We start from the raw sequence: 16,168 nt of genomic DNA, 5'->3' as shown, positions 1-16,168 counted from the left end.
TCCCTCCCCCATTCCCAGGGAGGGGGAAGGAGGGTGACCAGCTGCGGTTGTTGGTTGCCGACCACGACAAGGAAAAAGTGATCTTGGACTAACACAAGTCCTGTCAACCACCATAGCTTGACCTATGCACTGACAGGATTAGCCATAAAGTTTATCCCCCATAATCTTTGGGTTATCACTGAAACATAGTATAAGCATCTCTTAAATGCACTTGGGCTGTAAGGCTCACGAGCTTACATCTGAAGGGGCTCTGTAAAGACCTGCTGAAAACTCAGAAGAATTAATATAAAGGTCTACGTTTCACAGCTACTGTGTGGGTTGGTAGGTCTCAGCATTTTCACATCTGACATCAGTTTTTGAAGGCACAGAGGAAGGATAAAAGGAATGGAGAAGTCTAATTTGCCATCTTCATTTTACTGAGATCATCATGCTTGAGCATATAGTGAATAGAAGCCATTAACAAAGAAAAAGGTTTCTTGACCCATCTTTCCAAGTACTAGTGCAACTTGTGATGGTTAGCAAAAGATGAAAGGACACACATCCCTCAGCATTTTGATAGATTTTGGGTTTTCCCAGTTAACCAAGAGAATATATAATGTCTCTGACTATACTGTTCTTTCAAAACTGTTTTTTCCTTGGATCATTTCTAACTCTACAGCTCCTCCACGTGGAGATCATTAACAAACAAGAAATTTATAATCCCAAACACTAGGTACTAATATTTTTTTTAATGGGTTTGCAGAGGACTAGCATTGTTCTAAATATTTATGATAGTTTTAAGAGGTACTCAACCCAGCCAGAAACCCATTTTCTGAAAATGGGTGAAAAGCAATGTAGTAATTCCATATATCAGAATGTCACTGCTAATGCTCCAGTGTTACAATTCTAGTTTCAATTACCCATTTTCCTCTGTTATCACATGAATTACACAAACTAACTTTTTACTCATGTTTAATTCTCTTTGCTCTTGTGTGTCTGTATAGGAATCTCACATCTGTGTGCTACATCATGCTATCATGGAATTTGGGGATTTTCTCCAGAAGAGGGTAAAGAGGACCTAAATCCTGATAAACTAACTTGCTGGTTGGGAACGGAACTGAAGGCTGTGTTTAGTAAAGAACAGCCTTCCCATAACAACTTCCTTCACTGCCTGTCCACAGCCTTCAGAAACTGAATCCTAGATCATTTCATGCAATATTTAAAACAATTAATATATAGGGAATATTATCTGCGTGTTGATGATGACACTGTGCAAATGACTTAATTAAATACTAATAAGCACTAGGCTTGGGGCAAACAGAAAAGATAACAGAGCCATCTGATACTCTGCAGGAATTTTGGAGAGTAGGCACCGGCACTCACCATGCACTTGCACCCCTCAAGGAGAAACAAAGGTGGTGTGAAGAGAGATCGAGTCTCCCCTGCCCGTTCTCACAGCTGAACTGGTAAACAGACGGTGTTCTCAAAGGTTGTTCAGCTAGCTTTCAGTCATCACAAGGATAGCCGATGTATGCCTGTAACTTGCAAAAAGTTATCTTTTTTAACAGTTTTGATTGAAGGTTTGAGGTTGAATAGGAATGGGAAGAAAATATAGAAATAAGAGACTCCAGGTGCTGCTAGATTTGGTGTGGAAACCACCCTTCTAATAAATGTCTAATGGTCTGAACTCACATCCACTATTGATTAGTACAAGAGTGCATCTCACATGTGGTAAGGCAGTCTTTCCTGATGCTTTTATAAACTGTTTCCTTAAACCAGGCCTCAGAATAGGTTGGGACAGTTGTGGGATTCTTTCTGTTAGCTCTGGTCAGGTTTTAACCTCAGAACTTAAAATAAATGGAGCTGGCCAATTCCTTTTGAGAACAGTATTTTATAGCTTTTTGAATTATAGTTGAGCTCAGTAAAGAAACCTTAGTCCTTCTGTGTTTCTGCACCACGAAAAGCCCAAAGCTGCTCTGAACTAGGATAAGCTGCTGACTGAAGTGTTTTCTGCAGCACAAAAGGGCGCGACAGCTGCCCCACTGCCACGGTAGGGAGTGAGACGGGGTGCACCAGACAGGCTGCCTTCACTCCAGCATTAGGTTGAAATCAAGAAGAGAAGTAATAACATTTGGACAGTTTCTGATCTGAAAGAACAAAGGTACTTTTGAAGACAAACAAAATCTATTAAATGATCTCACAAAATAATAACTGTAATTTATTTTAAGGATGCTATAAAATAGAATGACTACAGAGGGCAAAAGCAACCTTTTTCATTGCTGTTTTCTTGCCATGTAGACACTTGTAAATTTTATTTTTTGAATAATCGGTAAAATCTCAAGGGCCCTTTCCTGTTAACCCATCAATATGTACTCTCTTACTCCAGATACCCTATACCAGTTGCTTACTATTTGCACAAAGCTTTTTTTATATAGCAACACAGACTAGGTTTTAAATACTATTTTATTCCTCTCTATCAGCTCTTTCTCTTTTCTCTGAATCATTATATTTGAAATAATGAACAGAAAGAACCAAAGAGTAATGGTTTTAATTAAATACAAACATAACTAGACCAGAGAAACACTATTGCATTCAGATGGGAGATTTACATTAAACTATGTGCTGGCACACATAGGCAGGTCTGTATTCACTGGGCACACTAAGTATTAATCTGCACTTTGCAGCATGACAGATTTATAGCTGGAAGAACTAATGAGATGCAGACAAACAGATATGCCTGCAGGTAAAATTGTAAGCAGCAAGACCTGAGAAGGAGATGGAGTTTGCAGTGCAGAATTTCATTATTGTATCTATATGCAAAACCTACTGATTACAGCTACAGTAAAATTGTGTAGCAGGCTGGCTCTGTTTGAGAGCCCTCACTGCATATTCAGGGTCAAAAGCTGGGGCATATGAGGGACAGACTTTGTTCTCATGTGTGTACTCATCTAGTGGAATTACAAAAACGTGTGTTAAATTTTTGTTTCTGCTTAAATACACACCTAGTACTGTTTAACATAGCTTTTGTTGAAACATCTGCTGTCAGAGGCCCCCTTACATACCTCTGTTTCCTAACCTTTTAGAGGTGGATAACAATACTTGTCTATGTCAGGGATGCAAGAAAGTTACCTTTTTTTTTTTTTTTTGGCAAACATCTTGATATGTACAAATGGCAATGTGGAAATAAAATGTATTACAATTTTAAACAGTTTCTACTACTGAATAACTTCTAGCTGAGTTCAGTATTCTGTTGTATTCAGTTTTCCTTTCCAGGTCTACAGGCTGACAAGTGATACACTTACACAAAGCTGTTGTAGAAAGCAAACTAGCAATTAAATTCTTTTACGTCTTTTTAAATAGCAACAATTATTTTTCTTTTGAATAACTTTTAGATAACACAGGAGAAAATAGACATGATGATGACGTGGAAAATTAATTACCTGAGGATTTCCTTTTCAGATGGATTTCTTCCTTTCTCTCATGTTTACAACATGGCTGTCTCCTCAAAGATCTTGACAGCAGTCAGTTTTCTACACTATTTTCTAGTCCTTGACAGTATCTTTTCTTTGCTCATGTAAATTATGATGAAGTTGCAAAGTAGTCATATACTTGTCTTTGCTATTCGAGTTCAGCTAATATGTAGATGTTTAAAAAGGACCATGAAAAATACCCAGAAGAGTAACTTGCTTGGTGGTAAGAATTTAAGGTAATCTTTAATTTTGTATCCTGGGTTCTTTCCAAGTCAGAAACATTTATGACACAATCCTCCACAAAAAAATGATTAATAGTGAATAAGAAGAAAAAAAAAAAGTTCCACCAAATCACTGTGGTTCATCTATGGTACTTCAAATGAAGTATGTTCCTGCCAAAGGACACTGCTGCTGCCAAGGTGAAAAATGTAGTGTTCTATAAAAAGTTTTATAGGTCCCTAAGCTGAAGGAAAACAGTGTTTCTGATTTCTTTCAGTTGTTGACTCACTCTGAGCCAAGATGATGTCCAGGCACCATGCGATCAGTGTGAAGCAAAAACCAAAGGCTACTGAATTGATTCCAACTATGTAAAAGATAGCAAGCCCAAGAAGGCAGGGGAAGCAGAAGGCTACAGATGACGTTCCCTGTTGGTGCTACTCAGTCACTCTTACCCTCTTCTTGTCTGGTATATTGTGAAAAATATCTCCTGTCATCCTGGTGTAGCTTACCTTCATGGCAAACACAATGTGGATTTCTATGGACACGTTTTAACAACAGATCTTGGAACACCTTTCTGATGAGAGAAGGTGGCATGGGATGGGTCATGGGGGACAGCAGTATTTGAGGCAGGTCTTGAGGAAAAGGCTGAGATCTTGTTCTGACAAACCACATCTCTGCAGCCTGTTCTGACATCCACCCTTGGGGCAAACCCACCACCTCGTGGTCCAAATTCACCAACACGACTTGAAAGACTCTGGTGTCTCTCCCGCTCTGGCCTCTGGTGCACGGCAGGGTCCTGCCAGCCACACCATCCCTGAGTGCTGCTGCTCCCAGCCAGACCCTGCAAAACAGCCGAAATGCCTACATCTGCCAGCAAACTGCCCTGCTCAGGGCCCCAGAGCCGTAACTCAACCCCAACAGCACAACATGGCCCCACAACACAATAGTCCCTCAGGGCCTGCACAGCCCCCTCGCACCTGTGCCACGGGCAGCTCACTTGGGAGATAACCCTCATGGAGGCAGTGCAACTTCTTCCCCCACACAAAACCAGGTACTGCTCAAACACTTGAGCTTCAGCTTCATTGCACCAAAGAGCCATGATGGTCTCAGGTAACGTTTTCTGCATGCAGATGTGGAAACCTTACTCCACGCTTCCCTCCTGTCACCTTCCCACACTGACCAGGTCTCCCGTGTGTCGTGAGGGCAACAGACAGCCCTTCCCCGTTGTAAACGTGAATTTGTGGATTCCCACATTGAAGTTCCAGAGTGTGGAAGGAGGAACCATGTCTGTACCTTGGTGGCAGCACACACGTGGCCTGTGCCTGCCTCGAAGGGGGAGCGAGAGGACAGGACAGGAGGTGGGCAGCACTCCTGCCTTGCCTGCCAGGCTGTTTTGGCAGAAGAAATGGCAAGGCCCCTCCATCAGAGTTCAGAGCCTGAATTCTGTTCACTATTTTCCTTTGGTGGGAAATTTCTATCCCTCTTTAGTTCCGAGGCAAATTCTTAATTTTATTACAGCTGCATATGTGGGGAGGGGCCCCTCACACACCACATTACACCAGTAATTCAAATAAAGGGGCAGCCAATTTGACCATTTGCATATGGACGGCAGTAGTAGCAATAGAGGAAAGCAGTTTTTACATCTGCAGCCAGCAGACCTAAAAGGACACCTCTGTTTCCCCTCCTGACTACAATCATTATAAGCCTGGCGGCAGCAGGAACACACCACAGGGTGGATGCCCACGGCCAGCAGCTGGTTATGCAAACAGTTTTATAACTTGGTGAGGAGAGGGAGGCAGGGCGGGGAACATGAAAATCAGACACCGTCTTCGTTTTTTTCCTGCTCTATACATACTGTAATGTAGCTTCTCTGGAAATTCAGCACCTGGACTCCTGCCTAATGTTTATGCAGTTAATTTTGTATACATGATGTGAAATAGACAGAATCTCAGTATGTCTGACATGGTGCGTCCATGAGAACACCAATGTCCTGTCATCATACTGACTGCATCTGTTCCACCTTTTTTTTTTTTCCTTATTCCTGTTTTTGTATATGCAACACATACTTTTTGTCACTGTAAAACAATCTGTGACGTCTGAGCACAACAATTCTCTTGTATGTAAGGGGAAAGCAGAAATAGCCAAAAGCAATCTCCTGTACTGCCTCCAACTCCTCTTCAGAGATGAAAGCAGAGATTGGCAAAAGTAACAGCAAGTGAAACAGAAAAAATAAATCAACCACCATAAAGCTCCTAAAGAAGCAGGAATGGGCAACTTTAGGAAACTGTAGTTTTTCCTTTTTTGTCTTATTTTTGTGGAAGATATCTGTCCCTAAAATCCATGCCATAGCAACTATGAACTTATTGAAAACTCAAGAATGAAAAACTTAAGACTGCAAATCATGCAAGAATGACCAAAAGCATACCTAAACAATTCTCTCAGAAAACACCAGAGTGCAGTACTGCATAGTTGACATGATTTACAGGCAGACTAAGCAACATTATTATTGAGGCATTTTTCGTGTAACACAAATAACCTATACCCTGCAAATGGCAGTCTTCTTAGTTTTGGATACTTGATCTTAAGGCAAACAGACCTGATATTCAGTGTTCCTTAACACCTGAATTTCTTGTTGATTTCCTCTGCTGTCAAAACCAGGATAAATAAAAGTAAGTACCAAAAGACAGATGCACCGAACATGAAGTTATCCAAGACGCTGCATTCGACTTAATGACGGGCTCTGCCATCAGAACATACTTAAGAAAATAGTCTCTCGTTTGATTTGATATACTTGGAATGCCTGGTTCAAGAGCATTTTTTATACTTTAAGGAGGCACAGATTCTAACAGAGGTGTTCATTATTAAATAATCAGAACTTTTAAGCTTTCGTCTCTGTTTCCATTACAAATCATAGAATCATTCAGGCCAGAAGGCACCCTGGGAGGTTTGTAGTCCAACCTCCTACTCAAAGCAGAGTCACAATGAATTCAGACTATGTTGCTTAAACTTTATCCAGTTGGTCTCAAAAAGCTCCACAAACAGAGATTCTAGAGCAACCTTGGGGAACCTGCTCCTATGTTTATCCTCCTTAAAGTGAACATTCTTCCTTGCACTAAGTCAGAATCTCACCTATATCAATTTGTGACCATGATCTCTCTCTCCCATCACACAAGTCAGCGAAAAGCCCAGCTCCCATATTCTCTATAGCTTCCTGACATATACTGCGGGGCAGCTATTAGCTCCCCCCTAAAGGCTTCTCCAGACTGAACAAGACCTGCTCCCCTGCCCCTTCCTCACAGTATACAGCAGTCCCAACCATCTGGGTCGCTCTCCATTAGACTTGCTCCAGTCTTTCTTGGATCTTAACAAGGTGTGTTAAATACATCCTCTTTAATACACAGGTTCTCCAAACACATAATTTCGCTTTTCTTGGAGGCTTACCTTGTCAAAGGAGTGAATACTTATGATGCTTCTGTGGGAACCTAAACATGAGGATCTTGATAGAGGTGGACTACCTCATATTGCACTGAATTAGCAGCAGCAGGTCTAGATATCGGGGGTCTCCATGGTTGCAGGAATCCAGATAAACATTTTTGCCTGCTGTTCCTCTGTCAAGAAAATAAAGACAAATTCCATCTCCACTTGAGCAGATTTCCCGAGGTACTTGTGTGTACGGGGACTAACAGGCTAACCTAAAATGAATAAAACAGCAGGTTTCATTCATTCACGAGGTACTCAGAAATTACATTAAACTCACCATAAACACTTCTCAATTCATCCTTTCATTAATGAATAGCTCTTTCATATGAAGAAGGTAACCAAAATGTCACAACTGTATGTTTCTAGTATTAAACACAATTAAATGTTAATGTAGCTGATACAATCATGGCACTGTTACACTAAGGTGGAATATTTCAGTTAACATCCAGTTTTTAAAAGCAAGTTTTGAAAGCAAGATCATGACAGTTAACTGACTTGCTGAGGGTGCATAGTGTTGCCTAATGAAATGCAATCCAAGCCCTGCATCACCTTGGTACCAAAATCTTCTCCTTTGTGTAAAATCTAGTGCTTAACTATGTATTTTGGATCATGGATATTTTACAAAAGGCGTGTCATGAAAGAGGGGCCTTTGGTGTAAGACTATTTGATTTCTAGTTTCCACTTCAACAGTGAAGCTTCAGGTGGTCATTCCAGACAACACAGTGCCAAGCACAGAGTCCTGTCAGCAGAGCTCTGCTCTAGTGAAACAAGTTCCCTAGGAAGTAGTGCACTAGCAAGTGTATGTGACATTTGTCCTCTACTAAGCAGAATCAACAACGGCCACATATTTTAGACTGCATCACCAAGAATTCTACAAAGTGTCAGACAACTTTGGTGCGTTCTGGGCTTGGTGCATATACACAGAAGAGGGCACAAAGGGAAAAATGTTCTTCTGGTGAACTGATGAAACCTCCTCTATTCTCCAGCTAGCAGTATGGTTGGTGACTGATTCTCCCAGACTTCTCTCAATGCAAGACACTGTCTCATTTTTGAGGACACTACTGCTGTAGTGGATACTACTGCAACAGTGTGGGTTTTGCATCATACAAAAGAGGAGTTTTAAAATACTTTTAAAATACACCTCAAGAAAACCCTCAACCTGCCCTTAACATTTCCAAATAGTTCCCAAATATCACTTTGATGCATTTTGCATGTGTGCAAATCAAACATTCATATTCATTTCTATGATAGAAATAATTGAATAGGCATATTGCTATATTTTTTACTCACAGCACAAGAGCCTTGTAAGGATTATTGAAGTTACAAATGAAGATTAACCACATTAGATTTATGGCTGAAAACATTACAGACTTGCACGTGTTTGCATTTTATCAGCATTCAAGCTACATTTTTGCCTTGTACATACAACCTTCTGCAGTGATCCTCTGTGAATGACTTGCTGTTCCTTTCCATATATTTCAAAGGGTTTGGAGACAGAAAATTATTTCAAGCTTTTTTTGGTACAAGGCACAAAATCTAGTGATTGAACAGTCACAATCTGGAATGATGAAGTAAGAATTACAAATCTGCGAGTAAAGCTAGGGAAGTACGTAAGTGTAATAATGCCTTGCAGAAACTGCTTAACAGCAAATACAGAACACCACTAATCTCTGTAGTACGAAGTTTTTCCAGTTATATCCCTGTCGCAAAGCTCACTTAGGAACAAAAGGGATCATTGTTAAAAATTAATCTGAATATAAATGACAACAATCTGAATATATACCTGACAACAGGCTACTAGGTCTTGCTTTGTATTTTGATGAGATTTATGCAAGTGTCCAAGTGCACAGATGAGTTACCTTTCAAACTGTTTACTGAAGCCAAACAGTAATATTACCACTAACAGATTCTAGTAACACTGAACTCTGCAGATGCATCACAGACGAACACTTCTAATCTGCTATATTTAGAAAAGTATTTTTATGTTACTCTTATTTCTCCAACCTTTTTTTCACTGCTGGCTGAAACTTATTATTCTAATATAAATGTAGTAACACTGAAAATATTACTATTAATGAAAACATGTTCACAGTGAGAAAGGACTCAGACCCATAACTTTTCTTAAACATTTTACAAACAATCTCTTAAGAAACAGGTATTGAACACCATGACTTTATACAAGTAGTACCATTTAAAGAAAGCACACTGAGTATGTTTTCAAAAATCTTATTTTTATTATTTGCACTAACTGTAGCATCATTTACAGCTTTCATCTCTAACAAACTGAAGTGAATTAGCACACACACAAACCTATTCAAGGTCAGCACTCAAAGTGGAACCTTGGTTACAGAAATGCAGTTCACCTTGGTGTGTAACAGACCTAGAAACAACTAGTTCATCCTAACACAAGTACAGTCAATCCAGTTTCATGCATTTTTCAGAGCTGTTAGAAAGTCTCATTTTAGAGGTGCAAAGAGGAAACAGCTACAAGGTTTAGAGATGACTCATTTTCAAAACCAAATTTCTTATTTCTAAATTATTAAACTACAGCAAGGACCTTTCTTCAGCTGTAAAAATTTTGCTCTGCAAAACAAAAAAGAAAAAGAATTAGTCACTTTGCTGTATTAAGTACAAGTAAGATCATTATCAGCCTAAGCATTTTAACCAACTTGCTAGTTCATGCTGTATATACTCCCATTTTTGTCAAGTTTACCAGGTTTAGCCACCAGTTCCTGGTTTTCTCTCTCTGAGAAGAAATGGAAGTGGGTATAAAACCGATCACTTCTGCAAGGTCTTTCCCTTTTTAAATCCTGGATGAAAACCTAAGACTTGCCAGACAAGAGCCTGCATGTGATCCTCTACCACCTCTACAGAAACAGACCCACAAACCAGGACAGTCAGTCTGGGCTTATTAATTTCTGCAAGTTGTTTATGAACTAATTTTTAAAAATAAAATGGTTAATGATTAGCTAGCAGTTTTGATGAGCAAGCTTTATCCTCTTAATTTCTAAATTGTTCTAGATGATGCATGTTATTTATCCCAATTCACTGGCTTAAATCCTGAAGTCAGCAAGAGAAAAAGAATGACAGAAGGCAGAAAACAAGCCCACTTCAAACAGCTAGAACTGAAATGCCATAGGATTAATAACAGATAGGACAAACATCTCGGTACATACTAAAGACCTCACAGAGGGCTGTCAGGAGTCCTGAACTAGTAGCCATCACTGGGAGTTTAGGGTGTCCAGCCCCTCAGAAGCCGCAGCACAGGCTTGGCCACATTAGATTTTAGTGAATGAGCCTAGAACCTCCCTGTCCACACCCCTGAGAGACCCCCAAAATCAAAACAAAACTACAACTGAATTACTCTTAGGTATATTCTGCTGTGCTTCAAGATGGGAGTTTTACCTGAAGCAAATCCTTAACCTCTAAAGAGGCCAATAATGTAGGAGCAGAAACCATGCAGGGATTCCCAGCAATGTTGCCGTGCCAGTTTCATCGCCTCGGTTTCATTTTCAGACCCTTGACCACGTTCGGTTGGTTTTATAAGAGGTAGTATTGGAGGTTTCCCTATTTTCTTGACAGAGCTTTTTTCTGCTCCCCTCATAGAAGTGGAAGTTTTCTGGGCTGATTTGTCCTGGTTTGCTAGATCTTCTGGCTCCATACCAGCAGCTATCTGCCTCATGAGAGCTTCTGTGGGAGCCTTTTGGCACATGGTGGTCTTCAACACTTGTGTGGATTCGCAAGCGTGCGGGAGCTTTCTGAGTTCCATGGCGATCTGATTCCAGTAAATCTTTGGATTGTTTCTGAAAGCACGACAGACTGATGGCTTTCCAGTGAATTCACACCAGTAGGACATGCCTTGACTCTTGCATTCAATTCTAAGTTTCCTCTCCTCATCCCCACTCATGCTCATTGTGCAAACATCTTTGGTTTTAGTCCGAAAATTGATTTCTTCACCATTGCTTCTTTTCTTTGGCTTCAGCTTCTGTCCCAATCCTCCCATGCCACAGATCACTACTAGGAAAAGAAGAGCAACACTCTTCATGATCGGAGGAGCTGACTGAGATCCTTGAGCAACACGATACAAGAAAGCGAAACCAGCAAGTAACAGGCTGCTCACAATTTAAAGGCTTGGTGGACAAAGAAGCCTCTTTCCAGTGAAACATGGGATGAAAGTTTGTTGTTTTTTTTTTTTTTAAAAAAATAATAAATCACACTTCAGTAGGCATGTGCCCATAATTTATAGCCTGAGGGAGTGTCGGATAACCTGTGAACTCCCAAGTAGGTAACAAGACAAATCCTGTAAATGCAGTTAAATACAGAACGATAGTTGTATAACCAAGAAGCACATTCCTATCCAGGATGAACACGTCATATTTGATTTTTAACAGGTATTTTCCAATCTCCAGCTGCCTTATAGCTCTATCTTCATGTCAGAGCTTGTAAGACCATATTGAAGTAAGAAAAGATAAAAGTGCTAAAGCAATCTATGCAGCTCCACCTGGATGATTTGAAATGTGTCCTACTAATACAGGCTGATTTGTGGAATGGGTTTTCTGTGGATTTGCACAGTAAGGATCCAACTTTAGTACTTCATTTTGTTAGCACATGACTTGCAGTGGGGACACATGGAAGAATCAACTGCTCATTCTTTAAGCCATGAAAGATTTAAAAACTTGAAATATTTAAACAAGATAAGGAATACAGCTTTAGCTAAATAAGGTATTACAGGCTTAAATAGAAACCAAACATTTGGAAGTTTTACTATAATTTTCACATCATAGATTATTTTCAGTCAGAGTAAGACAACAGACCTAGCTTATCATGGGTCTCAGCAGCAAGGAATAGACCCCAGAGCATGTCAGCAATGTGCTTTATCATTTTTCGCTTTTTTTCTTTTAATAGGTATTTTCTTACTCATAATAAATGAGCTGTAAAAATGCCAGAAAACAAAGGCAAATGAATAGACATATTTTAGTGCAGAATCCTGTACTAGGAGTTTCTGCTGCAGTAACTAAAAGCAGAGCTAAAGAAAATCACAGCAACTCCCTTCGCATTCAGGAAGTCACAAGGTAAAAATTCCTCCCGTGCTGTTGCAAGCCACAGCACTTTTCTGTCTCATAAGACCCCACTAGGCACTTCTTTCAAAGACATGTATCCGACACCCAAGCCTGACCTGAACAGCTTCTAGAAGGGGTACTGTATTATTTAGCTATGTTTGAATAGCTGTGGGGTGCTAGAAACCCTGAGTTTGAGAATGGCCATACGTAATGGAATAGAATACCACTTTGTATATCTAGCCATTCAATAGGTATCACTAAAGAAAATACCGAGGCAAAAACATTCATTCAACACAGACAGTGAAGCAGAAAAAACAAAATGCAAAAAATGCTTCTCCAATATTTGACAGAGTCCCTAGCTGCTGTGGCACCTGGAGCAGCCGTTTAGGTAGCCTGAACCTTGTTCTTCCAGTGAATGTGTCATGAAGTTCCCCATGACTAAATATCATTTGATGGAGAGAACAACATTGTTTTCTTTTCATCCCCTCTCTAAGGCTATTTGATAGTATTTTTAGTAGAAGTCTCATTTCTAGCTTCTTGCCATTTGTTCCTCCTGACTGTCTCTTTGAAATCCCAGTGGGGTGTGGCTCTCCAGTCAAGTCTTAATGGAAACAGCAATGGTACAAGCCTACTTAAGATTTTCAATTCACTCTTCTGTTGTTTTCTGGGGAGCTTCCTCACCCATCATCCATCCAGTGAGAAGAATTTTTTTGCCCACTTCACATTTCAAGGAATTAAAATCCCTACTGCAAGCACTCAAAGACCTAATATTTGACAAACAAATGTATTATTTACACTTGGTTATGCACAATAGCATTGACAGTTCCTAGATTAGAATCTGAGGCATTAATCTCTCTTGTTCTAATAATTGTTAAAGAGTTCAAAACTACTTAACTGGTATAAAGGAACTTTTTCAGATATCTTGTTCTGACAGTTTTTAAAGTGTAATCGTGAAAACAAATCAGACTACAAGAATAAGGACAAATACCAAAGCTTAGACTCAAGAGCTTTGGTATATTTATGTACTATAGTTAACATGTTACTGCCAACTGTTTCTCTCACTCCCACCTGACATTTGTGACCTCTGTCTGCCTGTGCTTTAGATGAAACAGTTCACAATCTGTCCTTATCAGTGGAAAATAATAGTCCTTTTACAGGTTTGGCCAGGATGTCAGCAGTGAACTATGGGAGCTGAAGAACTGGCAAACATTTAATTCTGCTGTCACTGCTACAGAAAACAACAGTGGCAAGCAGTTACACCTTGAGTACTTACATGGTATGTGGATATCCTCCCCAACTCATTAGCTTGAACCCTACCATCTTTGCATAAATCACATCCTTTGTGGAAGTCAGAAGCTCCCTTACCCAGAGTCCACATTCTTTCGGTCTTTCCTGCTCCAATTCTTGGTCTCTTATCTTGCTGAAGTCATCGATAAAAGTCAAATATAGCAGAAATTTTTAATCGGGGTAAAAAAAAAATAATTAATTTTCATACGATTTTAACTCAGTGCAACTCTTCCGAGACAGGTCTACACAACAAAACAATTGAGAATCAAACATCAGGTAGTTAAGCAAGTTCTTTTTTATTTAAATGAACTGGGAACATTTTGTCAAATTAAAAATAGAAACTTTTAAAAACCTGCAGTTCTGAACATTACATATACACATATGCTACATACTGTCAATTACAAATGTTTCCATTTATGACCTAAAAATGAAAAATTTAAGTTTTTTCCAGATTAAAGACTGGTATCACTTTTCAGCATTTCTTTAAAATTATACGAATGATTTATAGGATTATCCCTACTTCAAGACAATGAACCTTTCTGGAAACAAAGTTAACAATACTGATGTATGAGACACTATTTTAGATGAATATACCCAATTACTTCACCCGCTGAAATGGTTTACACTAGTAACACAGATACTTTTGGCCTTGTTGATGAATTCTTCTGTTACCTAATTCAGCAATGCAACTGTATGCCTAAATTCAAGGCAGTAACTCTAATAGTACAAATTTTAACTCCAATTGCTAAACACATTTGAATTTCAATATTGGAAATCATTATCTCAAAATTATTTAGCAAAATAGTATCACTGCCCCCTGAAAGAGTCACAGCTTAACAGTGATTCTATTAAGGACTTTATAGAAATGAGCATGAATGAGGAAAACTGAGACAGAAAACATAAAGGATTCTAAAAATCACCAACATATGACGTGTCTCATGCTCTCTGAGTACTACTGAACTCTAGAAAGCTTAGCTTTTTCACTGTATTACACATCACTCACACTCCCAACCCTCCCACCTGAAGAGTTTCAAAACATACTTCTCCAAAGTTCCTTTTAGGTCTACACTCTAAACCCCACTAAATATTAAATAATTAAAAAAATAAGAGAGAAAACAAAACTGCAACCGAACTTTTCAGAGACACAGAGAGACACTGTGGATCCCATGACAATTCCAATTTAGTCCAAAGTGGTCATTCAAGAGCACCAAATAGCAACACTGATCATGCTGGTAAATTCATTGGTGAAGACTATTATACAATATTAAAATCTTAACTAAACACTTATAAGTTTTAAGAAAAAGGTATATACAAAAGTCTCTGTATACAAAATGTATTTTTATGTAAACGTGTATGTACTGTATTTAACACAAATCAACAATTTAAGATAAGAACTTGACCAATTGTCAGAAGATTGCTAGGGAAAGGCTGTTAATCTAATTAATTTATATACTGTGATGTAAGGTAGAAAGCCCAGTGTAAAAAAGTAAAAAACAAAAAACATTTTAATTCAAGCCTTGAACAGTGGTATTCGAGAGGCAGTGCCCTGATCACAAAATATTCTGTACAGTAGTTTATGGCATAACATTCAATAGTACATTTGGGATTTACAGTACGGGTGACATAAAACAAGTGGCTCAGGATTTGGAAGATGAATGCAAATGCCAATATACTTGGAAGAATAATGGTATACTCCTGTAGAAGAATCTTGAGCCTCATTTATACAGCCTGGAAATAATCACAAAAACAATTCAGGAAAATTTGATGAAGACAGAATTATAATGTAATTTAAGCAGAACAATGGCATAAATTTTCACATGAACATCAATATGGTTTAATAATTTTTTATTTTTTTAATTTTAAACCTTACAGCACTCATGTTATAGAAAGCAGAGCAGCCTTCTTAAAATTAGTAAAGTAGTAAGACCTAGAATTGACTTAAAAAGCTTATTACTTACCCATTAATGTTTCCAGCATGTATTACCACTGTTCCACAGAGCTATATAAGAAAAAACACACAGCAAAACAATCATTTTCTTTTGCCCATAAATGGAACAGAAACACCATGTCTAACTGAAGTGAGACAAGCTCAGTTGGCACAAAGTGTTATCAAATTTATACCCATTTAATCAAGATTTTTTTCAAACAACAGGAAACAGATTCATGGTTTTCTCTACCAACCTTTATGGTTATCTTTGTTTCATGATAGATAGAAATGCTTGGATTATATATTCAACACCATTCCTTTGAGAATTTAATTCAGCCTCCGATTCTGCTCTCACAAAAATGGTGGCTGCATTTGAGGTTTTTTGTATCTTTGACATGTATATAAGAGCACTTATGCGAGATATCTATACAAATATAAATATACTTCATATAGATATCATACTTGTATTTAAATCTTTTATAAATAAAGATATTTGCATCTCTTTCCAGCAAATTAATCCAGCTGACTTAAAAGGGCAAAAAAACACCCCTATGGGATTCTTTACACCTGCAAAAGTACAGGTGTAGAGAGATCTATTGAAAATCATAGCTCTCAAAGTATCTCCCAAAATAATCTGTAGGAAATGAGAAAAATTGAGGATAGCATACAAGCCAAGAGTTTGCTGAACTGAAAGTTAAAAACATGGGTCTATTGCTATGGGAATCCCAGACTGAAAAATCCAAAGC

The 16,168-nt window shown here is 38.7% G+C and overlaps 2 protein-coding genes across 12 annotated transcripts in view; both read right to left on the bottom strand.

The window, feature by feature from the left end:
- Positions 1-10,566: 10,566 nt before the first annotated feature.
- FGFBP2 (fibroblast growth factor binding protein 2) lies at positions 10,567-11,193 on the bottom strand. Its single transcript, XM_032984409.1, has one exon. It carries the CDS (start codon positions 11,191-11,193, stop codon positions 10,567-10,569), a length of 627 nt encoding a protein of 208 aa, XP_032840300.1.
- Positions 11,194-11,324: 131 nt separating this feature from the next.
- Positions 11,325-16,168, bottom strand: part of PROM1 (prominin 1) — a 67,529-nt gene continuing 62,685 nt past the window's right edge. For all 11 annotated transcript variants that reach the window (XM_042807865.1, XM_042807872.1, XM_042807870.1 and 8 more), the window contains 2 exons: positions 15,454-15,494; positions 11,325-15,223 (listed from right to left, as the gene is read on the bottom strand). In XM_042807865.1, the coding sequence (XP_042663799.1) occupies positions 15,476-15,494 (19 nt within the window). In that variant the 3' untranslated portion in view covers positions 11,325-15,223; positions 15,454-15,475. The remainder of the gene's footprint in view (positions 15,224-15,453; positions 15,495-16,168) is intronic.

Source organism: Tyto alba, unplaced genomic scaffold (genome assembly GCF_018691265.1).
Source record: "Tyto alba isolate M040663 unplaced genomic scaffold, T.alba_DEE_v4.0 Super-Scaffold_6, whole genome shotgun sequence".
NCBI lineage: Eukaryota > Metazoa > Chordata > Aves > Strigiformes > Tytonidae > Tyto > Tyto alba.
This window is presented reverse-complemented; position numbering and strand designations above follow the sequence as displayed.